The sequence below is a fragment of the Squalius cephalus genome (genome assembly GCF_949319135.1).
Source record: "Squalius cephalus genome assembly, chromosome: 1".
NCBI lineage: Eukaryota > Metazoa > Chordata > Actinopteri > Cypriniformes > Leuciscidae > Squalius > Squalius cephalus.
In genome coordinates, this window is record NC_137122.1 from 54,733,971 (window position 1) to 54,744,025 (window position 10,055).

The window sequence follows — 10,055 nt, forward strand, 5'->3', positions numbered from 1 at the left end:
GGTGGACTGAATGGAAATAATGAGCTGTCTTTAAAACAGTCGTTAGAGGTCTACATACACTCGATTTTTATGCTTTCTTTTTCAGAATACTTACATTTTAATTATGTATTGATATATACATAAAGTTTAAACAAATTTGAAAAATATTGTTTAAAAGTTTAAAATAAAATTAAAAGTTTATTTAATTCTTAGATAAACTTCTGCAAGATGAAGGTGTGTGTTTTCATGTTTTTTTAGGCCTTGTTTGATGTTAGTTTGCATCTATGATGGTGTATATTCTATATAAAGTATGGCAATCGGCTCCCATACAGGGATATCTTATAAAAGGTAAGATTGGAACTGGAGAGCGTGTGCAAGATCTGATCGTGGGCTGTATCTCCTATCTGGACACGCGGACAGCATTCTGGCAGCAGCAGAAGCCCATCTATGCTCGTCAACGAGACCGAACACTAGTGCAGCAGCGGTGGAGCCGGGTTCAACACAAGCCACCCTCAGACCCAACCCGATATGTCCTCGCCAGTCTGGAGGATATTGACAAAGGTGAACCTCTGCAGAGTTCAAAGTTCACAGCATTAGGTTCCTATCAACAAAATTTAGCATTAGTTGCATACTCATGTTGCACATGCAAAATCATAAACTACTGTCAAGAGTTGGGGGTCAGTGAGATTTTTTTAATGTTTTTGAAATAAATATTTGATGCTCATCAAGGCTGCATTTGTTCGATCATATTGGGAAATATTATTACGGTTTAAAATAATTTCAGCATCATAACTCCAGTCTTCAGTGTCACATGATCCTTCAGAAATCATTATGATATGCTAATTTGATGCTCAAGAAATTTTTCTTATTGTTATCAATGTTGTAAACAGTTGTACTGCTTAATATTTTTGTGGAAAAGTTGCATACTTTCTTTTGTAACATTATAAATGTACTGTCACTTTTGATCAATTTAATGCACCCTTGCTGAATGAAAGATTCATTTATTTATCTTATCTAAAAACAATCTTACCGACCCCAAACTTGTGAACTGCAGTGTATGCCTATGATTATTAGCTAACTGATGAGTGACTGATCTACGACAACTTGGAGATAATGTTGGAATTATGATCCTAATTATTCTCTAGGTCACTCCACAATGTGTGTGTTAGCAGACCAGATACATAACACACCCAGCTGATTATTTACATTGTATTAATGTAAGTTAATAGTGCTTGCTAAGGACATTTGAACAAATCCCTAAATATAACTATGAAACTTTGGCTCATAACTGTGCACCATTTGTGCCATGGACATGAACAATACATCAAATTCTGCTACTTGTTGAGAAGTGTTATTACTTTTATAAAGCTGCTGCAGATTTACTGTTGTTCGGCGGATTTTCGTGGGCGAAGTCCAGTCTTTTCAATGGGAATCCAGTCCACACATTCTGGAACTTCACATGAGGGCGAAACAAAGGAGATTCACATTTGTCACGTGGGTTCACCACATTGACCAACAGAAAACTGCTTGATCTGAAAATGACTTCTGTGAAATTTTACAAAAATTACCAAATCTTAAGAGATTTTTTGGGTGACACATGATTTTTTCCTGGTGGACAATAAAACAGGCCAAAAAATCCTATAGACTCATAGAAACAATCTTAGCAACACTCTGGTATCGCATAACATTTGGATTGGCAAGTATTTTCAGAAAATGTTCTGTATGTTATTGGGTTTATTGAGGATTATTTGTTGAATTGTCAGCCTTGAGGGCCGGCGATGCAGAAAGCGGCCTGAAGAAGGCCCGTGAGCTCATGAAGGCGGTGAAGGAATGGTCTGAGCAGGTGCTGCCCAATAAGAGAGAAGTGCTTGGGAACCTGCACAGTTGCATTGGTAGAGTCTGGGAATCTCATCGGCCCAATACTTAAATATATAATATCAATAGCACAAGAATCAGAGATACAACATTTTCTTTTCTGTCCTGTGTAGCCAATGCATTGATGGATCTTGGGAATATGGACAAGGCTCTGCATCATCATGTAAGAACACCAGCTCAAATATGAGATGAATGTACAGTTATTGATTTATTAATTTTCATTTATGAAATTAATAAATCAATAACTAATCATACTGGCTATAACTTACACAATTTAAACTTACCCAAAAGGTAATACACAGCCCATATAGTTAGATCTCTTTATATAGACAATCAATTCCAACGAACTGAAATTAATTATGAACACACAGAAGGGCTATAATTTGAATTTTGTGAATGCCTACCAAATCAAATTGTATCAGATAATCCGTCTGTCCGCCAGGCGAATCATGCGATGTTATTATCAACTCTCAATAAGAGATATTCTTATAAATTCTCAAGAAAATATATTCTCTTGGCCACAGAGAATAATTGTCTTGTTCACGAGATTATTAACTGGTAGGTCACTCACGAATTTATCGAGCTTGTAACTAAGATCGAACACATTTAAGAGGTTCTGTGAGCAGCAAACAGAGACAATCAAGAGTATAATCAGTTTGAATAAAATGCGATTATAAAGGTAACGTTACAACTACATCTAACAAAGAATATATGTGACAGTAAAATGAAAGTAAAATAAACAGAAAAACAGCAGATTGCAGAGTGGTAAACAAATCACATTGTAGGCTATAGCCTTTGAGAACCATCAAAGTGTCAAAATCACCTTAAACAGGTAAATGTAATACGCATTCAAATCTTGGTAAGAGATCAAAAATACTTGCATTTAAAGCCTTGTGGTTGAGATGGGACGGCGAGTAGCCGATGCTTGCGTGTCCGTTTGAAACGTTCTTTGGTTCTTCCTGAGTGCGCGTCGGAGCGGGAGTTTCAAAACGGTTCACGTGTGAGCTGCTAAGACTTGATTTAAATTCGTTTCACTTTGAGGTGTAAGTGAAGGAACACTAGACTATTAAAACAAGAAGTCGGAGTTACGACTAAAACGAAACAAAGTTTAAGTAATATAAAATGAAGAGACTCGTACGAGAAAGAAAAATAGCCTAACGAAAAAGCAGGAACAAAACAAGACGAAAGAAAATACAGAACTGAACTGAACGCGGAGTGTAACCGCTTTTTCTAGGGTACAGAAACTTCACTCCTCCCTGGCGCTTGGGCCAATTGGAACGTGACATTCCGAGCGGGAAGAAAAGTTCTTTGTCTTAGTTCCCAGTTTAATTTGCATGTTTTATGACAGTCTTAGGATCATGCCATTTCTACTTTAAACAATTATAACTGCAGTAAAATACATTTTATCATAATTTGCAGGGTTCTCAAGCACTAGCGGCGCCAGGATTTTGATTGTAGGTGGGCCTCCAGAAAACTGGATGGGCCAGTTAAAATAAGCCAAAAAAAAAAAAAAAAAACGGGTTCCCCTTCAGCTCCGTTTCAGCGCTTTTCTGCGGCACTGAGGACAGCGACTCATAGCCTATTTAATGCGTAATTAGCACAGGTAAAAAAGAAAAGAAAAACTTAAAAAGGAATTTTTTGTTTCTTTTAAAAAAAATTACAATTTCATTTAATGTATTGTTTAATAAAATTATAGGCCTATTATTTTTAGTTTATTAACAACAGCAACAGCTGTAAAGATGAAGTTGTCGATCGTCAACTCCGTGAACGCGCCTATAGAGAGAAATGCACATCATGGATTGCATAATCAGAGAGTAGGCCTAGCCTTTTTCTTTTCGTTTTAAATTGTTAAAAAGACATTTCAAGCCTTAAGATAGATTTCATGTCTGTGAGGCATATGCTGAGTTTCGTTAAGTTAGGATGAGATGCGCTCCTGTTCACGAGCAATGCAAGTGACCGCGCGGGCGCGCCTCTTACATTGTCTCCTATTTGCTTCATTAAATACAGGCAATTGGTTGATAAAAAATAAAATAAAAATTAAGATACAATTTATACAAAACGAAATTCACTTTAAAAATGGCTTTCTAACTGAATTAAGTGGTCAAAATCATGTCTGACCCGCTCCATGTCTCTCGATATTGCGTATCCTATCTTACTCGTGCGGTTCACTTTTCATAATCAACTTAGATGAAAAAATAACATTATAATATTTTAACAAATATGAAACTAAATGAGCTTGATGGCTACAACACATATAGTAGGCCTACAGACTCTCTATTTGTACAAATTGCTGCACATTCATTTTATTCTGAATTTTGCACACATAAGTTAAAAGGCATTTGTTTGTGCATGCATAGTAAAACATATCTGCAACATTTATCAAGTCCACTGATAATTATGCGTGCATTTATTAATTATTATCTTAATGAATAATGTAACAAGGACGAAGCATGTAGGCTAAACTGCGTTGTTTGTTTAGAATGGAATGGATCGCAAATAGATCCGAATGAAGAAACGTACAAAACCATAGTAGAAAATGGGTGGGCCCGGACCTAAAATGGGTGGGCCCAGGCCCACCCGGGCCCAATGGTAGCGCCGCGGCTGTTCTCAAGTCTCACGCATTGGCCGTGAGACACACGCAATTCAACCAGTTCACATGCTCACACGCCACACCGTGTATTTCTCACGCTGAAAAGGCAATGCCAACCGAGTTGTCCTACAAGCTTTATATATAACGTTGTATACGAGGCGCAGGCACACAAAGTGAAGTTTCCTGCCGCCAGCACGTATCTCGGCCAGATTGCGTTCGTTAATAGGCAACATAGATGCGCGAACACACGGAACTTGACGGAACATTCTCGGCCACCGTACGTTAGTTACTAGGTAACCAACAACATCGCGCGAACACACGTCGTGATGATGGAGAACGTAAGTTGTAAGATAGCTCGTCTAACATTTTAAGGCTAGAACATTTAATATATAGATCGTATACATTATTATTGATGCAGTCAAAAACTCTACAACTACTTTGCAACCAGGCCAGAAGCTTTGGCTTAGTTTGGCTAGCTTACGTTATCTGAAACTAAGGGAAATGTTAGTGGGTATGGGAAGGAATGAAGATGTATTTCTTCATTTTATTTTAAATACATTTAAATGTATTTATTTTATTTTAAATTATATTGTATATTATACTGTATTAATAGTATTTCTAGTTACATTAAGGCTACATACGTATTAAAGCAGAGTGCTCTGGGTAATATTTTATATCCTGTCAAAACATAACGTTACATTAATCATTGATTGCCATTGCATTTGTATTTTTCAAACACTTGCAACACAAAACACATTTCATAAGATGGAGTGTGTACTCTTGTGTACACACACACACACACACACAAACACACACACATACCTTAATAATACTCTAATATGTCATTTGTTCTCAATGTCCCACCACACAATAAATCATTATACCATTTCGACTAGACACATTCAAAATGCAAAAATATTTGTTTTTCCAAACTGTTTGGAGCAATTTGTTAATTTTTTGTAACTTAATTTTTGAAATATAACATTAAAGAGTATATTTGATGTGATTAATTGCTCTGTCATTTATCAGATTTACCAATTGTTATAATTTCAGTTTGTGCTGGTTAATTATGAACAATGGGTAAAATTGGGGGGCGGGGCCAGGTGGGGGCGGGGCTCCATTAGGGCTCCTCCCCCAACCGCATGTGATCTCACTCCAAGATTTTGATAAAACTTGAGAACCCTGAATTTGGTACCCATATCTTTCCTACGGGTATATGGAGGTTCAATTCAAGACCACATTTGGTATATTTAAAAGCTACAGCATAGAAATGACTTCTTATTCTGTAAAATAAGCATTAATAGTTCAATTAATGCATTTGGAAAACGCCTTTATCCAAAGCAACTTACATTGCATTGCAAGACACATTTACATTCTTATCAGTTCTTGCTTTCCCTGGGAATCGAACCTTGCAAGTGTCAACGCTACTTTTTGAGCTACAGGAAAGCTTCTATAATACAATGCTAGGCATAAATCCTGATGTACTTGTTACATCGTGAGAAGGATGGCGTCTACGCTAATATTAGTCTCTCAGTTTATCCAAGGTTTACTGCAGTCCGCCGGATCCAGGCTGTATCCAGATCTGATGAAGGACCCGCGCCTAGACACGACGACAACGCAGTCCTGAAGTGTCAACCAGTCCCTCCCTGTGAAGGCCTCCTTCCCTTCCCTTTACCTCAGTACAGAGAAAATGTTGTCGGGATAATTCCGGTTCATCTGGCTACGCAGACACGACCAAACATTTCTTTATTATACATTTTTAAATCCAGTCAAGTAGTTTATTGAGGGTTGATTTGTAAAGAAGGACCACATGCCTGCGCACATATATATTCAAACGCGCATACCTTTGGACTGAACACGTGATGCATATTAGCGTGACGTCTGCGTTTTCGCGGGTTTGCGTTTTTGAGGTTTGCGCAGAGATAACTGATAATCGTTTGCACCTTCAAACCTATTTCAGGGAGTGCGTTCTCGAGACACCAGACACTGTTTAGTGCGGATGGGCGGCCGGAGCGCATTAAGGGTTTTCCTGTTAGAACGGTGTCGTGTTAGCGGCCTCTAAGTTAATAACTAATGATCTTCGCAACGGAAGTGAATCAATTAATCAAAACTAACTTTAGCTGGACTATAACTTTATCCTAGAGCTGTTGTAGAGCCTAAACAATCTGTTACGGTAATTTCCTATTATCACTGTAAAGCTGCTTTGAAACAATCCATATTGTTAAAGCGCTATATAAATGAAGGTGACTTGACTTAATAAACTAGTATTCATCAGGTGTGTTTGGTTTGTGCTTCGTGTCATAGCGACCTGATGGACAGTAAATCCAGGGCTCTGGACAACATTGGCCGTGTGTACGCACGGATTGGCAAGTTCCAACAAGCTATAGAAGTGTAAGGGCATTTGCCTTTAATTGCCTTTAATTAATTTTGGTGTTGATGTACACACACAAGTCTATTGTAATAGTGATTTCATTTTGTTCTGTGTGTGTTTATGTGTGTGTTTGCATAGCTGGGAGGAGAAGGGGCCTCTAGCATGTGGCGGGTTAGAGAAAGCCTGGTTGTTCCATGAGATCGGCCGCTGTTACCTTGAGCTGAAGCGCTATGGCGAAGCACGAGACTATGGCTCCCGCTCGCTCACGGCAGCGGATGACATCACTGATGAGAAATGGCAGCTCAATGCCAGTGTGCTCATGGCGCAGGCCGAATGTGAGTCCAAACTACATCGCCCAGAATCCCAGGAAGTCAGCAGTTTAATGCACTCTGTGACCATGAATGATGTGATTTCCCACAATGCTCAGAATCAATAGGACGTTCATGTGGTCGTTATGTATATTTGATCTACGCCATGCTGTGCGATTACATCACTTTACATCCTCTTTCTCTCTCACATAGTGAAGCTGGGTAACTACAAGGCCAGTGTGTTACACTTTGAGAGAGCACTGGACCGGGCAAAACTGCTGCAGGACGACTCCGCCAGCGAAGCCATCCAGAAGGTCTCACTCTCTCTCCCTCATCCCTCTCACCATCCATCTCACTCGCGGCCTTTTCTATAGTCCCCTTCAAACTACATTAAAATGACTGAGATTCTGAATCACACAGGATGAGCGCTATTGTTTCTGTGTATGTCACAGAGGACCAATATGGAAGTTATTGTCAGTTTAACTAAAGGTGCGGTCACATTTACCATTGTTCGGCAAATGTTTGCTGGCAAATTCCAGTCATTTCAATTAGAATCCATGCGATCAGACATTTTGCAAGGGCAAAAGATTTCCCTTATGCAGATTTAGCATTGGGTTTATATTGGTCATGCTTGGTTTGTAAAGCTGCTTGGTTTGAAAGTGTGAGCCTATGCTTCATACATTGCTACTGATAATGGACAACTGACCTTTTTTGCCAGCAAAATTTTGCAGAAATCTCACTAATGTGAGCACACCTAAAGCCTCACACCTTGAGAGTCTGGGTAGTAATATTCTGCAATGTCTATCCTGTAGAATTCCCTTGAAACTGTTACTCACTGTTAGTCACTCATTTAAATGATCAGGCAACTCCGTCAAGCCACACTACATTTTGTCTTTCGCTTAGTTTCTACTTCTATGGCATCACCCCATGGGGCTTGTGCATATTAAACATTAAAAGTGGATAAAAGGAGATTGATTATGGAAGCTAAGAAATATTAGCTTATATTATATGACAAAACCACCGTGACTTCCGTAAGGAAAGCAATGACAAAGATTATGCTTGGAGAAGCATTTTAGAAGTCATGGAAATAAAAAGTTACGAAAACATTGTCTTAATTATTTAATGCCAGGGAAACAGCTGTTCTGATGTTGCATTGCGCGCATTACGTCACTGGAATCTTGTTGTGTTGTGCGTAGTTAGTACATGGTGACAGAATACTCATCAATATTAGTTGTTTTTTCATAATATGAACTGATAATTGTAATATTTACATTTTCATTTTTTGCATGTTACCTGATTCTTGACTATCCCGTTGCTCTAATATCATTTTTCTTCATGTTGCTCTGCTATTATTTGACTCACTTTAATCAACTCAATTTCTCGCCCTGCAGGCTCTTCGTGAAGAAAGACACAGAGTGACCCAGTAAGACGAGGAACCCATCTGAATAAAATGTCTGCCATCAAAGTCAGAACTAATGCATCCTTACTAGTGGAATAAAATCTGCCTGAGGAACATTGTGTTGGATTGCGTTCGGGTGTCATTGGTTAAGAATTACTTTATGACTGCCTTCTCTGTGCTTGTTTGCATATGGTAAAAATATGTTTTGCATAGTTTTATATAAACAGACTGTCACAGATTCAGAGTTATAACAAATCATGTCCAAGCGATGTTGCCCAGATAGTGTTAATGTTTTGCTATAGACACACACTTGTGCTGTTACCTTCTGTTGATAAAGAGAAACACTCATAATCCAAACATGTCTGAATTGAAAATCATTCAAATGAGTTTAGGTTTGACCTCTAATTAAGTTTACATCCATCTATTGAGTCGATATTGACTTTGCGTATGTGCTCAACAAAAATGAACACAAGTATATGCCCTGACAGATTGCGTATACGAATTGCTGCCAATTTGTTTGTGTGAGAGAGTACGTTTGTGTGGGTTACATCTGCTAATTACATAAACACACAAACACGTGTGAGAAAGTGGTCACAGCCAACCTGCATTCATAGTAATGTATTCATTATAGCATAATCTGACAATCTTCATATTCCTTTTGAGTCTGCCAGAAGTCAAGTTCATAGTTGATGTGTGTGTGTGTGTGTGTGTGTGTGTGCGTGTGTGTGTGTGTGTGTGTGTGTGTGTGTGTGTTTGTGTGGAGCAAGTGGTGGTTTTGTTGTTGTCTCACTAATGGCCTCATCAGGTTCATTTTACTGTTGTTGTAGGTTTATTCTGATTGAGGTGTATTTTAATTCTGATTAAATTAATTGATTAAATTTAAGAATCTGACATGAGGACACAGATATCACAATGCATTAATAAATACTGTTCTTCTTTGGCTTTATTGCTCAGTGTTTGGCTATTTCAGGGTTTTGATCTTTCAACAGAGAGAGAATCTCATGTATTTCATTGTATTTAATGAATGTTTAATATTAACTCTAAACTTTGACTAGGCAAGGCATGTTGCATTTTAATTGTTCTAGGAACCTCAAAGCATATTTCAATTTTTGTGTATTTTGTGCTACTCCATAACGATGTTCTAGTTGATGTCATAGTGTAGGTAGGGCCCAAACATAAACTCAAGCCCAGGGGCCGTCAGTCCTGCCCTGTATGTGACCCTCCCAACACATAATTGATTCGCACCCTCTACTAACAGCATTAGACGGCTTAGATTGAGCCAGGATTAGGCCTTAGTTCAATTAGGATATTTAAATAGCTTTTATAAACATGCCTTAGAAAAAAACATTACTGGAGTGTATCTTGAGACAAAACAATAGCACTGACATATTTTAAGATACACCAGTGTAAGTCACTTTCAGTTAAGACAGCTCAAACATGCATTTTAGTCTGGGACTAAGCTTAAAACGTGTCTGTGAAACCGGGGCTTAAGCGATATACAGTAGCCTATTTAGAGTTAAAATTTGTCATTGT

The 10,055-nt window shown here is 38.3% G+C and overlaps 1 protein-coding gene across 1 annotated transcript; it reads left to right on the plus strand.

Moving 5' to 3' along the window:
* Positions 1 to 207: 207 nt before the first annotated feature.
* LOC307171710 (outer dynein arm-docking complex subunit 4-like) lies at positions 208 to 8,578 on the plus strand (the record flags this gene model as incomplete). The annotated part of the gene is made up of 8 exons (XM_079893502.1): positions 208 to 213; positions 312 to 540; positions 1,743 to 1,871; positions 1,968 to 2,017; positions 6,720 to 6,835; positions 6,954 to 7,150; positions 7,337 to 7,437; positions 8,515 to 8,578. 8 exons carry the CDS (start codon positions 208 to 210, stop codon positions 8,548 to 8,550), a joined length of 864 nt encoding a protein of 287 aa, XP_079749628.1. The 3' UTR covers positions 8,551 to 8,578.
* Positions 8,579 to 10,055: the final 1,477 nt, after the last annotated feature.